Raw genomic sequence first — 20,871 nt, 5'->3', positions numbered from 1 at the left:
TGTATACCTCATACCCATCTCTCCACCCCCAAACACGCTCTGCCCCCAACCTGCTGTATACCCCATACCCATCTCTCCACCCCAACACTCTCCACCCCCAACCTGCTGTATAACCCATACCCATCTCTCCACCCCCAACACTCTCCACCCCCAACCTGCTGTATACCCCATACCCATCTCTCGCCCCCAACATGCTCTGCCGCTAACACGCTCTGCCCCTAACCTGTTGTATTCCCCATGCCCATCGCTCCACCTCCAACACTCTCTATATTCCTCACCCATAACCCTAGTGTATATACTTACCCCTAACCCTTTCTACACCCCCATATCTCAGTCCACTCATTATATTTTTGCTCCCTCTCCCCCTTTTGTAGAGTGGTTATATCGACGGTGAAATCCTGACGACGTTCCACACTAACCTGGTGATATTGCCAATGGTGATGGTGTACATGCAGTACTGTTTCATAGGCCTGGGCCTGGCCACAATACTGGGAGCTGTACTACTACGCTACAGGGAGAAGGTAAGGCCTCTACACTGCATGTGCATGGCTCACCGCCTGTGTGGAGGGATGGATGGGAGAGAGAGTGTTTGTAAGTTTGTTCACAAACTGGATGTGGTACAAGTGGTTGTGAGAGAGGAGAGAAATAACATACTCATTCTTTGGTTTGCGTGGCATGTGTACTAAATACTGCGACTCTTGGACAATCCTGAGCAGCCCTCCACTAGCCACCAGAGAACAGAGAGACTTCCCACAGCCTTGCCTAACAAACCAACACACTGGTGCTCCCCCTCTATCCACCAGTAGGGGTATACAGCACAGTAAACCAAGTTTGTAGTTCACTGATGGGGTACCCAATCTCCCTCTGAGTAGATCAGTAGATTGTGGGTTATGGTGTGTTCAGTGATCTATACTGTACAGTGCAGAGGTGCCACTTGGGGACACGGTCTCAACCCCCCTCCTGACTCTCATTAGACTAATAACGGGAGAGATTTCCCTAATGCGCACACACTCACTCATGTTACCATCCAAAGGCCATATGTTGTATTTTTCATAGCTAACGCTATACATTAGCCAGTTAATTTGATGAACACGTGGACATAACTCTTAATGTTCCAGTTTATTACAAGATATCGTTAAGTATGGGGTATCATGTCAGTTCTGCTATAATGCCCATTTCAAGTTTATTTTCCTTTTGGAACATCGGATTTGTTTTGGAGAATTTAGGCAACCATTAGCTGTGTACACACTCTCACTTCCCTAGTGAGGATCATGTGATTTGTATGCTGCCTTACAGTAGCTGTATATCATCTACTGGCTAGACTAGCTGTGGAGAATCTACTGGCTAGACTAGCTGTGGAGAATCTACTGGCTAGACTAGCTGTGGATAATCTACTGGCTAGACTAGCTGTGGAGAATCTACTGGCTAGACTAGCTGTGGAGAATCTACTGGCTAGACTAGCTATGTAGACTTTAGATGCATCATTTTGATCACACCTGTGTACAGTGGGGAAAAAAAGTATTTAGTCAGCCACCAATTGTGCAAGTTCTCCCACTTAAAAAGATGAGAGAGGCCTGTAATTTTCATCATAGGTACACGTCAACTATGACAGACAAATTGAGATTTTGTTTTCCAGAAAATCACATCGTAGGATTTTTAATGAATTTACTTGCAAATGATGGTGGAAAATAAGTATTTGGTCACCTACAAACAAGCAAGATTTCTGGCTCTCACAGACCTGTAACTTCTTCTTTAAGAGGCTCCTCTGTCCTCCACTCGTTACCTGTATTAATGGCACCTGTTTGAACTTGTTATCAGTATAAAAGACACCTGTCCACAACCTCAAACAGTCACACTCCAAACTCCACTATGGCCAAGACCAAAGAGCTGTCAAAGGACACCAGAAACAAAATTGTAGACCTGCACCAGGCTGGGAAGACTGAATCTGCAATGGGTAAGCAGCTTTGTTTGAAGAAATCAACTGTGGGAGCAATTATTAGGAAATGGAAGACATACAAGACCACTGATAATCTCCCTCGATCTGGGGCTCCACGCAAGATCTCACCCCGTGGGGTCAAAATGATCACAAGAACGGTGAGCAAAAATCCCAGAACCACACGGGGGACCTAGTGAATGACCTGCAGAGAGCTGGGACCAAAGTAACAAAGCCTACCATCAGTAACACACTACGCCGCCAGGGACTCAAATCCTGCAGTGCCAGACGTGTCCCCCTGCTTAAGCCAGTACATGTCCAGGCCCGTCTGAAGTTTGCTAGAGTGCATTTGGATGATCCAGAAGAGGATTGGGAGAATGTCATATGGTCAGATGAAACCAAAATATAACTTTTTGGTAAAAACTCAACTCGTCGTGTTTGGAGGACAAAGAATGCTGAGTTGCATCCAAAGAACACCATACCTACTATGAAGGGTGGGGGTGGAAACATCATGCTTTGGGGCTGTTTTTCTGCAAAGGGACCAGGACGACTGATCCGTGTAAAGGAAAGAATGAATGGGGCCATGTATTGTGAGATTTTGAGTGAAAACCTCCTTCCATCAGCAAGGGCATTGAAGATGAAACGTGGCTGGGTCTTTCAGCATGACAATGATCCCAAACACACCGCCCGGGCAACGAATGAGTGGCTTCGTAAGAAGCATTTCAAGGTCCTGGAGTGGCCTAGCCAGTCTCCAGATCTCAACCCCATAGAAAATCTTTGGAGGGAGTTGAAAGTCCGTGTTGCCCAGCGACAGCCCCAAAACATCACTGGTCTAGAGGAGATCTGCATGGAGGAATGGGCCAAAATACCAGCAACAGTGTGTGAAAACCTTGTGAAGACTTACAGAAAATGTTTGACCTGTGTCATTGCCAACAAAGGGTATATAACAAAGTATTGAGAAACTTTTGTTATTGACCAAATACTTATTTTCCACCATCATTTGCCAATAAATTCATTAAAAATCCTACAATGTGATTTTCTGGAGAAAAAAAATCTCATTTTGTCTGTCATAGTTGACGTGTACCTATGATGAAAATTACAGGCTTCTCTCATCTTTTTAAGTGGGAGAACTTGCACAATTGGTGGCTGACTAAATACTTTTTTTCCCCACTGTATGTACAGTCAAGATGCTGAAACACAATGTTCCCTAAGGACAATGGACTGTACTCATACATTTATTGTGACAAACATACACCCTGAGGCATTTCAGGTCATGGAGTTATGACTGTTGTGGTGTGAATGTTGCAGGGAATCAGTTGTCCTGGTTTTTCTTTCTTTCCTACAGGCGTCGTTGAAAAAATATCCGCCTACAGTGATCCAGAACCATGGGGTTGGTCCACATGTTAAACTGTTCCCAATCACTCCTGAAAACATGCCTCTATCATATCAATCAGAAGAATGTGATAGCAATATGAATATAAAATAATAAAATAATGATTTACCCTGACAGATTCTGATCTGCCTTGAGTCCATTATTAGGCAATAGTGGCCAACTCTGGTCCTGGGGGATTGATGTACAGGCTTTTGATCCAACCAGTTCTAAAACGCATGCTAAACTACAGTGGTCATGGTCTTTAATCTGGACCATAATGAGTTGTAGTCTCTAGATCTTTAGTCTAGTTCTATTGGTCATAATGGTCAGATTGAAGACTGACTATTGTAGTATTAGCTGAACCAGGTGTATAGAAGCTGGGTTGGTGCAAAAGCCTGCACACACTGGCCTTCTGGGACCAGAGTTCTCCTGATCAGTAGGAGAAGGATGTATATAGATCAGTTCGTCTGTTTGTGTTACTGTATGAAGCTGATCAATCAGCTCGATCTGATCAATCCAAATGTCACGATTGATTGGTCAAGATTGTCTGTATGAGGTGCGTCATTAACCAATCGCATTAACCCTGGATGTCTTGCATGCCACGCCCTCAATCATCTCTCACAGTTTTCAAACTGCATGATGAAACCGCACACTGCATGAACACACACACACTCACTCAACACTATTAAATGACCCAAAGGCTGAGAAACGAAATACTGGGCCATGTTCAGTACAAAAACGTTGTGGAATGTTGCAGATAGAAATGCCATGACTAGAGCTGAGTTGATTACATATTCTATATACCAGTGGGGTATGTTTGTTTTATATCATACATTCCTATCTGAAAGTTATTGCCAACGTTTTCCTGCTGAACTCGGCCCTGAGCTCCTTGTCTCTGGCTGTCAGGTGGTTGATTATATTGTGACAATCAGGTTGCTCTGTAGCTGCTCTGATTGGCTGATTTAGTGAAGGTCTGGTTATCTTTTAGGCATCTGTTAAAGACACAGTAAACATCGCAGATGCCCACAAACTACAGACGGAAACATTAATTGTGAATGACAAAGGTGGGTTTCAGGCCGACACACACACTCTTATGTCCTAGGTGTACACACACTCACTCTTCCTTTATCTTGCGTGTACACACCCTTTCTTCTACAGGACACACACACATTGAGGACCCACACAATAGGCATCACACTCACCCATATTCATTTACCAACATCTCTATCATTTTAAATCTACCATTTTCTCATCCACTGCTGTTGTGCCATGTTTCATACGACCCAGAGTTCTCTCTGCCCGTGGTTTGAGTGTGTGTTTGGAAGTGTCCAGTCGAAAGATCTGAGCATGGTTTGAGCCAGAACTCCCAACAGCCCAAAGTTAACACATTCTCTTGCAGCAGACCCTCCGGTTGAAGACTGCTATTGCTGTATGAACAATGTTTTAGGTGATATGTTGACAGGATGTTGTGGTTTTCAGGTGACCCTCTTTAAGCACTGACACAGGTGAACTGGACTCTGCATCTGACATGAGACTGTGTTTGTCTGTTTAGTTGCATGCGTATGCATGTCTGTGACTCGCCATTGTTTTGTTGGCCTTTTGTAGTGAAAATACGTGGGTGTGCAGTTGATAGATGATTGATAAAGATGATAGTGAATCTGTTCAAAGAGAGAACTGACAAATGAGAGCATACTTGATCCTAACTATGCTAACAGTGTTGTGCTTTTAACATATTTTCTCACATTCAATCTCTCTGTCTCTATCCCCTCTCTGACTAACACTCTCTTGTTCTCCTGACAGATAAGATGTGAGAGGACTGTCATACTGGACACCAATTTGAGCGATTCACCCAGTGTAAAAACCCCTCTACTACAGGACCGTGTGGACTAACACCCACAGCTGCCTAGCCCAGTGCTGCAGGGCTCTGTCTGTGTGTTTGAGACTGAAGAGCACTGGAACCCCATAGCTACTGATTGACAATTTGATCTCTTATTTTTTTATATATATACAGTGGGGAAAAAAGTATTTAGTCAGAAATCCTATATGGATGGTGTTAAGAGATAGATGGGAGGTATTGAATAGAGTTGAAGGATGGGACTAATAACAAATAACAACAAATAATAACAAAGATAGCTAATAATGTAAGCCTACTGTGTCCATAATAAGTATATAGGTTGTATGTTGGGAGCTTTTGGGAAAGAGCACAGTTAGAAAGATATGGCATATAGAAGCAAACCGGATGGACATCATGAAAATGAGCGGAGAGGTTGAGAGTAGAAGTAGTTCAGGAGCAAAAAAAAAATATATATATATATATATATATATATTAGAATTATTGTAAAATTAACTGTGTCCATAAGGTGTAGATAGTAAGTATAGACCGGAAGTAGAGGCCTGGGCATTGTTGTTCACTAATTTACTCCAAGTAGGGAAAGGATGGCGGGGTTGAAAAGTAATAAAGGGGAGTATATACAGTGGGGGGAAAAAAGTATTTAGTCAGCCACCAATTGTGCAAGTTCTCCCACTTAAAAACATGAGAGAGGCCTGTAATTTTCATCATAGGTACACGTCAACTATGACAGACAAAATGAGAAAAAAAATTCCAGAAAATCACATTGTAGGATTTTTTATGAATGTATTTGCAAATTATGGTGGAAAATAAGTATTTGGTCAATAACAAAAGTTTCTCAATACTTTGTTATATACCCTTTGTTGGCAATGACACAGGTCAAACGTTTTCTGTAAGTCTTCACAAGGTTTTCACACACTGTTGCTGGTATTTTGGCCCATTCCTCCATGCAGATCTCCTCTAGAGCAGTGATGTTTTGGGGCTGTCGCTGGGCAACACGGACTTTCAACTCCCCTCCAAAGATTTTCTATGGGGTTGAGATCTGGAGACTGGCTAGGCCACTCCAGGACCTTGAAATGCTTCTTACGAAGCCACTCCTTCGTTGCCCGGGCGGTGTGTTTGGGATCATTGTCATGCTGAAAGACCCAGCCACGTTTCATCTTCAATGCCCTTGCTGATGGAAGGAGGTTTTCACTCAAAATCTCACGATACATGGCCCCATTCATTCTTTCCTTTACATGGATCAGTCGTCCTGGTCCCTTTGCAGAAAAACAGCCCCAAAGCATGATGTTTCCACCCCCATGCTTCACAGTAGGTATGGTGTTCTTTGGATGCAACTCAGCATTCTTTGTCCTCCAAACACGACGAGTTGAGTTTTGACCAAAAAGTTCTATTTTGGTTTCATCTGACCATATGACATTCTCCCAATCCTCTTCTGGATCATCCAAATGCACTCTAGCAAACTTCAGACGGGCCTGGACATGTACTGGCTTAAGCAGGGGGACACGTCTGGCACTGCAGGATTTGAGTCCCTGGCGGCGTAGTGTGTTACTGATGGTAGGCTTTGTTACTTTGGTCCCAGCTCTCTGCAGGTCATTCACTAGGTCCCCCCGTGTGGTTCTGGGATTTTTGCTCACCGTTCTTGTGATCATTTTGACCCCACGGGGTGAGATCTTGCGTGGAGCCCCAGATCGAGGGAGATTATCAGTGGTCTTGTATGTCTTCCATTTCCTAATAATTGCTCCCACAGTTGATTTCTTCAAACAAAGCTGCTTACCTATTGCAGATTGTCTTCCCAGCCTGGTGCAGGTCTACAATTTTGATTCTGGTGTCCTTTGACAGCTCTTTGGTCTTGGCCATAGTGGAGTTTGGAGTGTGACTGTTTGAGGTTGTGGACAGGTGTCTTTTATACTGATAACAAGTTCAAACAGGTGACATTAATACAGGTAACGAGTGGAGGACAGAGGAGCCTCTTAAAGAAGAAGTTACAGGTCTGTGAGAGCCAGAAATCTTGCTTGTTTGTAGGTGACCAAATACTTATTTTCCACCATAATTTGCAAATAAATTCATTAAAAATCCCACAGTGATTTTCAGGAAAAAAATTTCTCAATTTGTCTGTCATAGTTGACGTGTACCTACCTCTCATCTTTTTAAGTGGGAAAACTTGCACAATTGGTGGCTGACTAAATCCTTTTTTCCCCACTGTATAAATAACCAGTCAAACGTAGCATTCAAGGGTTTTTCTTTATTATTATTAATTTTTTTACATTGTAGAATAATAGTGAAGACATCAAAACTATGAAATAACACATGGAATCATGTAGTAACCAAAAAAGTGTTAAACAAATCAAAATATATTTGAGATTCTTCAAATCGCCACCCTTTGCCTTGATGACAGCTTTGCACACTGTCAACCAGCTTCACCTGGAATGCTTTTCCAACAGTCTTGAAGGAGTTCCCACATATCCTGAGCACTTGTTGGCTGCTTTTCCTTCACTCTGCCGTCCGACTCATCCCAAACCATCTCAATTGGGTTGAGGGCGGGGGATTGTGGAGGCCACGTCATCTGATGCAGCACTCCACCACTCTCCTTTTTGGTTAAATAGCCCTTACACAGCCTGGAGGTGTGTTGGGTCATTATCCTGTTGAAAAACAAATGATAGTCCCACTACGCCCAAACCAGATGGGATGGCGTATCGCTGCCGATGCTGTGGTAGCCATGCTGGTTAAGTGTGCTTTGAATTCTAAATAAACCACAGACAGTGTCACCAGCAAAGCACCCCCACACCATAACACCTCCTCCTCCATGCTTTACGGTGGGAAATACACATGCAGAGATCATCCGTTCACCCACACTGCATCTCACAAAGCCACGGCGGTTGGAACCAAAATTCTCCAATTTGAACTCAACACCAAAGGACACATTTTCACTGGTCTAATGTCACATTTTCACTGGTCTAATGCTCGTGTTTCTTGGCCCAAGCAAGTCTCTTCTTCTTATGGTGTCCTTTATTAGTGGTTTCTTTGCAGCAATTTGACCGTGAAGGCCTAATTTCACAGTCTCCTCTGAACAGTTACTTGAACTCTGTGAAACATTTTATTTGGGATGCAATTTCTGAGGCTGGTAACTCTAATGAACGTATCCTCTACAGCAGAGGTAACTCTGCATCCTCCATTCCTGTGGCGTTCCTCATGAGAGCCAGTTGCATCATAGTGCTTGATGGTTTTTGCAACTGCACTTGAAGAAACTTTCAAAGTTCTTGAAGAGTGTGCAAAGCTGTCTAGGCAAAGTGTTAGCTATTTGATATTTCATTTGTTTAACACCTTTTTGGCTACTATATGATTCCATATGCGTTATTTCATAGTTTGGATGTCTTCACTATTATTCTACAATGTAAAAAATAGTACAAATAAAGAAAAACCCTTGGTGTAGGTGTGTCCAAACTTTTGGCTAGTTGTATGTATGTATGTATGTATGTATGTATGTATGTATGTATGTATGTATATGTATATGTATATGTATATGTATGTATGTATATATATATATCAGCCATGAACTTTCTCAGGCCTGGGCTTGCGCCCACCTGACTACACCTCACCTGGTACGGTTCTCAGCTGGTCCTGCGTCTGCTCCTGGAGAGACTCTGGACCTAGGTTCTGTTTAGGACTGATGAGTCGACAGGGAAAGGCAGGACCACTCCGGTGGTGGCCCATCCAACCCGCCAATGGAGGATCGTCATGGAACATCACTGCATCCACACAGTCTTTTGTTTTATATTGTGAGTCTCCTTGTCTGTCTGTTATCCTTGCATTTTGTCAACAACTCAGTATAATGTGTTTTTACTAGCCCTGAAATGCTGTAGGAAACCACTGAACAAAAATATAAACAACAATTTCAAAGATTTTCCTAAGTTACAGTTCATATAAGGAAACCAGTCAATTGAAAAAAATTCATTAGGCCCTGATCTATTGATTTCGGATGATGTGAATACAGATATGCATCTGTTGGTCACAGATACCTTTAAAAAAAAAGGTTGAGGCGTGGATCAGAAAACCAGTCAGTATCTGGTGTGACCACCATTTGCCTAATGCAGCGTGACATCTCCTTCGCATAGAGTTGATCAGGCTGTTGATTGTGGAATGTTGTCCCGCTCTTCAATGGCTGTGCGAAGTTGCTGGATATTGGCGGGGTATGGAACACTGTCGATCCAGAGCATCCCAAACAGCTCAATGGGTGACATTTTTGAGTATGCAGGCCATGGAAGGCCATCAGCTTCCAGGAGTTGTGTACAGATCCTTGCAACATGGGGCTGTGCATTATCATGCTAAAACATGAGGTGATGGCGGCAGATGAATGGCACGACAATGGGCCTCAGGTCTCATCACGGTATCTGCATTCAAATTGCCATCGATGAAATGCAATTGTGTTCATTGTCTGTAGCTCATGCCTGCCCATACCATAACCCCACTGCCACCATGGGGCACTCTTCACAACGTTGACGTCAGCAAACCGCTCGCCAACACGATGCCGTACACGCTGTCTGCCATCTGCCTGGTACAGTTGAAACCGGGATTCATCTGTTAAGAGGACACTTCTCCAGTGGCCATTGAAGGTGAACATTTTCCTACTGAAGCCGGTTACGAAGCTGAACTGCAGTCAGGTCAAGACCCTGGTGAGGATGACGAGCACACAGATGAGCTTCCCTGAGACTTTCTAACAGTTTGTGCAGAAATTCTTCAGTTGTGCAAACCAGTGGAGGCTGCTGAGGGGAGAAAGGCTCATAATAATGTCTGGAACGGAGCAAATGGAATGGCATCAAACACATGGAAACCATGTGTTTGTATTTGATACCATCCCACAATTCCGCCCCAGCCATTACCACGAGCCCGTTCTCCTCAATTAAGGTGCCACCAACCTGTGGTGCAAACTCACAGTTTCATCAGCTGTCTGGGTGGCTGGTCTCAGACGATCCCGCAGGTGAAGAAGCCGGATTTGGAGGTCCTGGGCTGGCGTGGTAACACGTGGTCTGCGGTTCTAAGGCCTGTTGGGACGTACTGCCAAATTCTCTAAAAAGACGGAGGTGGCTTATTGTAGAGAAATTAACATTAAATCATCTGGCAACAGCTATGGTGGACATACCTGCAGTCAGCATGCCAATTGCATGCTCCCTCAACTTGTGACATCTGTGGCATTGTGTTGTGTGACAAAACTGCACATTTTAGAGTGGCCTTTTATTGTCCCCAGCACAAGGTGATCATGCTGTTTAATCAGCTTTTTGATATGCCACACCTGTCAGGTGGATGGATGATCTTGGCAAAGGATAAATGCTCACTAACATGGATGTAAACGAATTTGTGCACAACATTTGAGAGAAATAAGCTTTTTGTGCGTATGGAACATTGCTGGGATCTGTTCAGTTCATGAAATGTGGGATCAACACTTTACATGTTGTGTTCATATTTTTGTTCAGTGTAGATATGTATTATTCTGCTTTCCGCTCTTACTCTTCTCCGGGTAGCAGTTGCCTGTATGCACAGATCTAGGATAGGCAAATCCTAACCTTTAGCCATTACGGGGAGAAATGCAAAACTGACCCTATGTCAGCATCTAGAGGCAACTTCATTCTACAATAGCTCACCAGATGAAACAACCAAAAAGTGTACTGTTATTTGAGATAACTGAGATGCACATTTGTTTTGTTGCAAGGGTTGGGGTCAATTCTATTTTCATTTCAGTCAATTCAGGAAGTACACTGAAATTCCAATGTTTTTCGTTGAGGAAAATGTGGAATTGGATTTTCTTTAACTTTCTGAATTGAAATGGAATTGACCCAACCCTGTTTTTTTGCATGTGGAGAATAACGCCTCATTCAGATCAAATTAGGTATGTCATTGGAATGTCCCTCTGCTGATGCCGTAGCCACCAATAATGACTGTTGAGTTTGGTTTTCGCCAGGCATTACTGGAACCATGTCGTCCAAAAAGTTATACTTTTGAATCATCTGTCCATAGAACATTCTTCCAAGAGTCTTGATGATCATCCAGGTGCTTTTTGGCAAACTTGAGTCAACTTTTTGGATGAGATGGGTCCCATTATGCCTGGCGAAAACCAAACTCTGCATTCCACAGTAAGAACATCATACCAAAGGTCAAGCGTGGTGGTGATGTGATGGTTTGGGGATGCTTTGCTGCCTCAGGACCTGGACGACTTGCCTTAATAGAAGGAACCATGAATTTAGCTCTGTATCAGAGAATTCTACAGGAGAATGTCAGACCATCCGTCTGTGAGCTGAAGCTGAAGCGCAGCTGGGTCATGCAGCAAGACAATGATCCAAAACACACAATCAAGTCTACATGAAAATTGCTAAAAAGCAACACATTTGAAGTTTTGGAATGGCCTAGTCAAAGTCCAGACCTAATCCCAATTCAGATGTTGTGGCAGGACTTGAAACGAGCAGTTCATGCTTGAAAACCCACACGTCACTGAGTTAAAGCAGTTCTGCATGGAAGAGTGGGCCAAAATTCCTCCACAGTGACTTGAGAGACTGATCAACAACTATAGGAAGCATTTGGTTGGAGTCATTGCAGCTAAAGGTGGCACAACCAGTTATTGAGTATAAGGGGGCAATTACTTTTTCACACAGGGGAATTGGTTGTTGCATAACTTTTGTTTATTAAATAAATATGTAATTGTTGTGTTATTTGTTCACTTATGTTCAGTTTATCTAATATTAGGTTTTGGTTGAAGATCTGATAACATTCAGTATCACAAATATGCAAAAGTAGAGAAAATTAGAAAGGGGGCAAATACTTTTTCATTACACTGTATTCTACTGTCTGTGGTTTTTAATTGGAGACGTTTCCTTTGTCCAATTCTGAATTGACACCTAACCCCTTGGCACTCCATGCAGATGTAGATTTGAGAGGATTGGATAGCTTTCAATTTTCAGCATACAGAAAATGCTCCAGGTTAGGGGCTAGCCAGCCTCTGTCACAGGCTTTCACTTTACCTTAACATGAGTGATGTTTGGGGCGTCCAAGGTTATGTGCTAGGGGTCCATTTGGAATTTGGCCATTGTTTGTTTGTGTCTTCTGCATTTCACTGTGTTGCTTTCTCACCACACAGGATCTTCGAATGAGATTGAAAATGTGAGATGTGGATTTGCCCCCTCATACTCCTGTTAGACTCCTTAGTAGTGAGGATGAATAACTCTTTCTTAAATAGTAAATAAATGTGCCTTGAATGGGTATATAGTACTTCTATTGCTGGGTTGGTCTCCTGTGGTATTTTACATCAGAAGGTGGCCTCTTCTGTTCAGGGAAAGGACAAATGTGTGTGTGTGATTACTTTTTGAAATGGGATGGAAGGTAAAGACAATGTGCAGTGTTCTATGAAAGATGCAGCAGAGGTAACCGCTGGTACAAGTCTAAAACTGATAAGCCCCCAACATTTACACTAATGAATAAACCAATCAGAGTTTACTCTCGTCACGAAACATATAGTTATCTTGGATATACGTTTAATGTTGCTGGCGAGTGGGGGGGAACAAGTTGAGGAGCTTGTCAATGAGTATTCAACCAGGCTTGGTATGATTGACATTTCCCCTCTGCCTGTAGTCATGGAAGCTAGAAGCTGTGAGAGAGGTGGCCCTAGCAAAGATTCAACATATGCTTGCAAATGTGCATATCCCACAGAAGGTTCTGAGGGAAATGAATAACAAAACTGTTCAAGTGGTGATGAAGATGCTTAAACACACACCACACGTGACGTTGTCTTCCTGAGCCGAAGAGTGGTGGGTTTAGGTGTCATGTATATTGAGTGGATTTACACTGCTATCAGACTGACTCACCTGTTGAACATGCTCAACAGTGACGATGTGACAGTTCGGAAGTTAGCTAGAGCCTCTCCTTCTGGACCTACAGATGAAGGTTCCACTGGCCAGGGACACTGAGGACAACTTCCTGGGCTTCAGGAGGAAGGCCAATGGAAAATTGGACACTCGTGCTGCAGGCTTTGGAGACTGGCCGGGCCTCAATGACCTGTGCAACCGGACTGGAGTGGAGCTCAGGTGGACACGGACTGATATGCAAACTGATCCAGTTGTGGCAGATCGCTGTGTTGTGGGGGCTTCTGTCACCCATGATGGAACATCTCATCCTACATCCAGGACAACACTCCTTGGAATCAGACGGATGCAGCTACTGCAACACTGGACTGGCCTGAGGCTGCAGGGGAAACTCACTGCTTTGGACTGTGCTGACCACTCTGTCTCCCATTCCATGTACCAGAATGCTGCCGTTGGTCAGGACATTCTCAACTTTACTGTTAAGATGAGGCTGCAACAAAATATAATCTATCACTCTGGTACCTACTGTTAAGGCGAGGTACCCTGCAAACCATGACCCATTTTGTATTTTACATGAGTCAAATGTGGTGGAGTTCATTGCCCATGTTGTACAAGGATTTGTACATTGCTAGACATGGCCGCCTTGTTGACCTGATAGCCAGCGAAGTGAGACAAGTAGTGTCACCAACAGCACACATGCATAAACATTATTGTGTAAGAGGAAGCTGGTTTGATGTTGATGTGTTTTCCTGTGTGCCAAATACGCCAGATATTGTTGGGGAGGCCAGGGGAGGTGCTCATTTTGGAAGTGGGCTGCTCATTGGATGGCTACTTGGAGCAGGCCTTTGCCGAGAAGCTGGTTAAATACCAGTCCCTCGTGGCACGCTTGGACAGCCTCTGGTATAGGTGCAAGCTGGTGGCGCTGAAATTTGGCAGTCTTGGCCACGTACACAGGCTTGCAGTGTGTAGCCTCCAGATTACGGGCCTGACAAAAATTAGGGCAAACCAATTGGCTAGGTACTGCTCTGTTTCAGCTGTCGTGGGCAGCCTAGCTGTTTGGAGAAGGAGGTGCTTTCTGTACCCTAGAGTGCCATGCATACAGGGACCTTTGACATGTTTGGATCCTTTGTGTGTGTGTGTGTGTATACATAATTATTCACTCTGGTAACTGTAAACATACTGTTATTGAGTAACACATACAAAGACTTGTCAAGAGATAAAGTGCAAATAAGCCATGAGGCTTTAGATGTGTTTGTGTACATGCAAGTGTGTTTGCTCAGTATGTAGGCTACGTGTGTTTGTAGGCATAGACTATGAAGTGTGAATTTAAGAGTGTGTGTGTGAGTGTGCTTTTATTGATTTATAACACGTACAAAGACTTGCATTACATACATACATACACACACGTGCGTTAGTGTGAATTGAAGTGTGTGTGTGTGTCAGGGCGGTATGGTAGGGGTTATTTCATGGGGATGACTCCAGTGGTCAACAGAACGATGGCAATGATAACGAGCATGACGGTTACTATGCCAACGATCAGCTTGATGTTCTTCCTGCGGTAGGAACGAGCCACCGCTTCACTCTTCCTCTCAAAGAGCTTTGACTGTAAGAAAGAGCAATGGGGCAAAGAGAGAGACATGTACAGTAGTCTATAGCATGCGCTGAACTCGGAGCTGCAACTGCTAAAACTGACCAGGATCCCACTTTGTTTGGTCCCTATTGATGGTCTATAGATGCTCAGACTATCAACAACAACTTGATATGCAACAACTTGGGAGGGAAAGAGATAGAGGTGGGAGGAAGGAGGAGAAGGAGGAAGCGCGGGTGAGGTGGGTGAGATAGAGGGGATGTAAATGTACTAACTGAGTCCTGGAGATTTTCTGCTATGGAGGTGAGGTGATCCAGTCTCTCCTCTCTGCAACATGTTCTCTGTGTTCTGTTTCATCTTATGTCACCTCGTCTATAGTACGATGAAGGGACCGGATCTTGTCCTCCCCCTCGCCTTCTCCCCCCTCTTCTTGTCCCTCTTCCTCATCCTGGTCTCCCCGCCCTGGAGGGAAACTCACCTGGAAGAAAAAGTTTAGTGAAGTTCAAAATACAATCTTATCTGCAAACTGTTGTGTAGTTGCAGGTTTTTGCTCCAGCTAAAGCAGTATCACCTGATCCAACTATCACCTAATCATAGTTTAAAAAAAAGAAGACTTATAAGGGCTTTATTCAATCCGTAGCGCTGAAGAAGCTTTATAGCTGATTGCCAATTAAAGGCAACGTTCCTGCGGTAGCGGAGACTGCATTCAGGTAAACGCTGCATATGCCAGCTCAATTGGAAATTACCTTTACATTTGAATGCTGTTCTTCCGCAATACTTCGGCAATGCTGATTGAATAGAGCCCTTAGTTGAATAGCTGTGTTACTGTTTTGGCTGGTGTGAAAGCCTGCACGTACTCTGGTCCTCACTCCTACTCTGGTCCTCACTCCTCACAAGGTAAAACACATTCAGGGTCGTATAAGAGAATACATGCTGAATACCATACACTAGTCACACTCACCAGCTCATCTTCCATGACCAAAATAATATGTCGAAACTCAGCGATCACCAAGAAAAATTCAAAATTACAGAGTTGTGTGTTAGGATACTCCTGTGTCATGAGTTGGTTTGGGATATTTAGTCAACATCTTCCTGATTCTTCAGTTCTCTCTTATGGTCCATCTATATGGTCATCCCTCACCTCCTCACCAAACTCTCTCCTATTCTCTTCCTCCTCAGACAGGTTTTTCCACATATTTCCTCTGCACCCTCCAAGAGTCAGCTGTTGTTTTGAATGTGTGCTTGCATTTGCATGCCTGTAAATGTGCGTGTGTGGAGAGAGACTATAGTATGCTGCCGTTTTAGTTTGGTCCACTAGATGGCATCAGAGAAACAGATGCTTGTTGTTGAAGAACAGAATCAGTCCTCATTCCCCTCTTCTTCCTCTCAGATGGCTGTGACACAGAGGGCAGAGATGGCCTTAAACAAACTGATAATGGTCCGATTCCGAGAGATAGAGAGAAGGCCTGGGTCTGGAAGAGTGTATATCAATGAACAAGAGATGAGCAAGCCTGAGAGGACAGGACAGAGGAAGACAAAAGAAAGAGGGATGGGGGAACAAGATTAAAACTGAAGCGTTACAGATTCCGCGATATAAATTTAAAATTAACTTCTGATTGAGTCGACATATGCACCGTTTACCGTAAATGCAGTCTCCGCTAATGTGGGAACATTTCAATCACGCTGTAAAGCTGAACTTCCCCGATGCAGATTTATTAGAGTCCTAAAAGAGAGGTATTCTTTTCCATAATGCCCTGAATGGGTTCCCAGGTACACATGTAGTCTGGCTGCACAACTCTGCAGGCTAAGCATGTGAGAGATCAAAAGAGAGAGAAAGGGAGGGAGAGAAAAAGAGTGCGGAAGAAAGAGGGGATGAGTGAATCATCTGGTGGCATTCAGAGCTGCTAAACTTTGACTAATTTGACAGTGTCTGTCTATCTGTCTGTCCCCTCTGTGTAAGTCGCTCTGGATAAGAGCGTCTGCTAAATTACGTAAATGTAAAAATGCAGGTGCATGTTTATGTGTGTACTTGCAGGTGTGTCTTTGTATGCAGGTGTGTGTGATTTTAACCTTCTCTCTGAACCTGTCCTCCATCCCTCCATCCCTCCATCCCTCCCTCCATATAACTCAGGTCTCCCCACAGGCTTTAGAAGTGTGAACATCAGTTCAGAACAAACACAGTCTTGAAGTGCAGGTGCATGGGTGACACAGGAACAGGTGTTTGTGTTTTCACTACACAGATGCCACCATTCCTGGTTTTCAGGTTATGCTATACGGGGTCGGCAGGTAGCTTAGTGGGTAAGAGCTTTGTGCCAGTAACCGAAAGGTCGCTGGTTCTAATCCCCGAGCCGACTAGGTGAAACATCTGTCGATGTGCCCTTAAGCAAGGCACTTAACCCTAATTGCTCCTGTAAGTCGCTCTGGATAAGAGCGTCTGCTAAATGACTAAAATGTAAATGTAAATGTAATACAATTCACTTGTCATTCACTAGCAACGCACATATCAACATGACTCATTGGACAGAGCGACAGCAGAACAACTCATTTAGTGGACGTTTTCTCCAATTATTAAGTGTCTCCAGTAATGGCATGGTGTCAACCAATGACGGCGAGTATTTACTTTAACGTAGTTGTGTGTGTGTGCATGCATACGTGTGTGTGTGTGTGTGTGTGTGTGCATGCATGCGTGTGTTTTATTTATTTTATTTTATTATTATTATTATTTATTTTTTTTGGGGGGGGGGTGGATCAGCTTAATATTGCAGATAGATTGTATCTTCTATCAATGTAATTGTCTGCATCACTTCCAATCCCCCATGTTTTTTTTTATATATATACTCCCCTTTATTACTTTTCAACCCCACCATCCTTTCCCTACTTGGAGTAAATTAGTGAACAACAATGCCCAGGCCTCTACTTCCGGTCTATACTTACTATCTACACCTTATGGACAGAGTTAATTTTACAAGAATTCTATTATATATATATATATATAATATATATATATATATATATTATTATTTTTTTTGCTCCTGAACTTCTTCTCTCCGATCATTTTCATGATGTCCATCCGGTTTGCTTCTACATGCCATATCTTTCTAACTGTGCTCTTTCCCAAAAGCTCCCAACATACAACCTATATACTTATTATGGACACAGTATGCTTACATTATTAGCTATCTTTGTTATTATTTGTTGTTATTTGTTATTAGTCCCATCCTTCAACTCTATTCAATACCTCCCATCTATCTCTTAACACCATCCATATAGGATTTCTATTTGCCATATATATTTCAACCGTACTGTGATGTTTTACAAAAGTTCTGAACCTTTCTATTCTCATTGCTTCTACAGATTGTGAATTAAAAATAAACATTTTTGCTAAAAGTATTATTATATTATTGATTGATTGACTATGACTTTTCAGATCACCCAGTAATGCTATCTGCAAGGTTAGCTCCAGGTAAATATTGCAATCCTTTAGCCATTCCTGGACCTGTGTCCAAAAACAAACAAATGGACAGAACCAAAACAAATGATCTAATGATTCTGTCTCTTCACAGCAAAATCTGCAGAGCTGGGAAGATTGTATCCCCCATATAAATAACATTCTATTGGTAGCAAGAATTTTATATAATAATTTAAATTGAAAGATTCAAATTTTTGAATCCGGTGTCGTTTTGCGTGTCAGTTCGTAAACACTATGCCATGGGATCGGTACGTCAAAGATCTCTTCTCAACTATTTTGCAATCTATATGGGACGGCTGTCAATCCTTTGGTCCTTAAGTGAAACTGATATACTTTTTTATTTATCACAGTTTTCCTTAACCAATTATGTTCTTTAATGCAAGGCCGACAGACAAGTTCCTTACTTTCTCCCCCTTCCACTTTCCTCTTCCACTTTTGCGGTAAGGCTGCAATTATTTGGTTGTAATTTTGGGTAGAGCAGACATTTCCATATGTTTTTGTTAGCTGCATGTGCGACATAACTCCACCAGTCCTACCGATGATATCATTTACGAAGATTATACCTTTTTTAAACATTCTGTCAAAAAATAAAGGTTTTTTGTCAATTAGTATATTTGAATTTAACCACAATATTTGTTGCATTATTTGTTCTGTAGTTTCTGGAGGATTAAATTGAAATTGCAACCAACTTTCTATGGCTTGTTTTAGAAATAGTGATATTTGGGAGATTATTTCCTTTTCAAATAACTGAAAGTGAGAGGTTGTAATCTGAATAAAGGGAAAAAGGCCTTTCTTGAACATTGGGTGAGACAATCTTACTAATTTGCTTGAGAACCAGTTCGGATTTAAGTATAACTTTTGTATGACTGAAGCTTTTAGTGATAGGTCTAATGCTTTAATATTTAATAATGCATACGTGTGTTTGTGTTGCTGTAATATGTGGCACATTGACATGAGATATGAGTTTATTAGGTACACCCTTCTAGTACAGGGTCGGATCCCCCTTTGCCTCCAGAATAACCGGAATTATTCGGGGCACGAAAACGTTGCTAAATTGGTATCAAGGGACCAAACGTGTGCCATTCCCCACACCATTACACCACCGCCAGCAGCCTGTACCGTTGACACCAGGCAGGATGGGGCAATGGACTAATGCTGCTTACGCCAAATTCTGACTCTGCCATCAGCATGAAGCAACAGGAACCAGGATTCGTTGGACCAGGCAATGTTTTTCCACTCCTCAATTGTCCAGTGTTGGTGATCGAGTGCCCACTGGAGCCGCTTCTTCTTGTTTTTAGCTAATAGGAGTGGAACCAGGTGTGGTCGTCTGCTGCAATAGCCCATCCGTGACAAGGACCAATGAGTTGTGCGTTCCGAGATGCCGTTCTGCACACTACTGTTGTACTGCGCCGTTATTTATCTGTTTGTTGCCCGCCTGTTAGCTTGCTTAACCCAGAACTGTCGTGCGTGAAAAGCTCTGGACGCAGGCCGTTTCTGAGATACTGGAACCGGCACGCTTGGCACCGACGATCATACCATGCTCAAAGTTGCTTAGGTCATTAGTTTTGCCCATTCTAATGTTCAATCGAACAGTAACTGAATGCCTTGATGCCTGTCTGCCTGCTTTATATAGAAAGCCACGGCCACGTGACTCACTGTCTGTAGGAGCGATACATTTTCGTGAACCTAATAAACTGGCCACTGAGTATATTCAGCTATTAGCAGCTTCCTGTCTCTCTTCTTCTCTGACTCTGGATGTCTAAAGGAAATTACCTGCAATTTACTTGCCAGTACGTGTTCACACACACACAGGCTAAAGCAGACGGGTTCACATAGAGTAGCTGTAACCATAACAACCTGGCCTGGCCAAACAGAAGCCCCCCCTCCTCCCGTCCTCAATACCACCTCTGTCACGCTGTCTGGTTTGAACACACTGGAGCCGTAAAAAGGATCTGTGATTATTGAATTGAAACACAAAGGAGTAATGTAATATCTGGACTGTAGAAACAACCAGCCTGGTCCCATCTTTATTTACACACCAACTGCCAACACAGCATAACAGCTTCCAATCGCTATCTTTCGCTTTCTGATACACACACACGAACACACTCATCGTGGCAGAACATACGGTCACAGATGGTGTACAATAGCCTAATTTCATTTCCAATCAATTGAATTGAAAATAAACTGTGTGTTCACTAAGACTGTACTCTATCAGAGGTTTTAACTGCCATAAAATCAGCAGCACGGTTTAGATTTAATAGCAACTGACTGAATTTTGGCAGACATAAAATGAGATCAGACTGGGGTTGTTGAGAGAGAGATTTACTGATCAGACTGATCGATGGGCTGTTCACAGCATCTCTCCATACAGACAGCCTGTCTTCCTGTGGAATGGATTGTCCTACTCCTGCAGGCTCACCGTCTGTCTGGGTCTCACAGACAGTTAACTTTCCTCATGTTGTTGTCGTCAGGTACCTTATTCCATATACTGCACTACTTTTGAAGTTAAAGTTTTCTGATCAGACTGATGGATCTGCTGAACACAGACAGCCTGTCCTCCTGTGGAATGGAATGTTCTACAGGCTAGGATGTCTGTCGAGACAGCCATTTAGAGAATGTGAACTTTCCTCATGTTATCTTAATATAATGTACTACTTCAGAAGTAAAGTTTTCTGTATCATAAATATGTTTATTTTTGGTATATCAGCAGCATTCTTCAGAAAGTTCACAACTTTGACTACTTTGACAGAAGGAAGTCTGGCTACTGTTTGATACAGTAAATAACATGTAATCATACTTCAGTTAGGTAG

The 20,871-nt window shown here is 43.0% G+C and overlaps 1 protein-coding gene across 6 annotated transcripts in view; it reads left to right on the top strand.

Moving 5' to 3' along the window:
- Positions 1-5,370, top strand: part of LOC121582691 (scavenger receptor class B member 1) — a 61,716-nt gene extending 56,346 nt beyond the window's left edge. Inside the window, exons 11-14 of one of the 6 annotated variants that reach the window (XM_041898692.2) lie at positions 375-521; positions 3,279-3,323; positions 4,294-4,369; positions 5,106-5,197. In XM_041898692.2, coding sequence (XP_041754626.1) covers positions 375-521; positions 3,279-3,323; positions 4,294-4,369; positions 5,106-5,116 — 279 coding nt within the window. In that variant the 3' untranslated portion in view covers positions 5,117-5,197. Of the gene's footprint in view, positions 1-374; positions 1,518-3,278 lie in introns of those variants that run through there. The other 5 variants (XM_041898690.2, XM_041898694.2, XM_041898693.2 and 2 more) reach the window with 5 other exon arrangements.
- The last annotated feature ends 15,501 nt before the right edge of the window (positions 5,371-20,871 follow it).

The sequence above is a fragment of the Coregonus clupeaformis genome, chromosome 15 (genome assembly GCF_020615455.1).
Source record: "Coregonus clupeaformis isolate EN_2021a chromosome 15, ASM2061545v1, whole genome shotgun sequence".
In the NCBI taxonomy this organism is placed as follows: Eukaryota; Metazoa; Chordata; class Actinopteri; order Salmoniformes; family Salmonidae; genus Coregonus; species Coregonus clupeaformis.
Note: the sequence above shows the minus strand (reverse complement) of the source record. Positions and strands in the feature narration are given on the sequence as shown.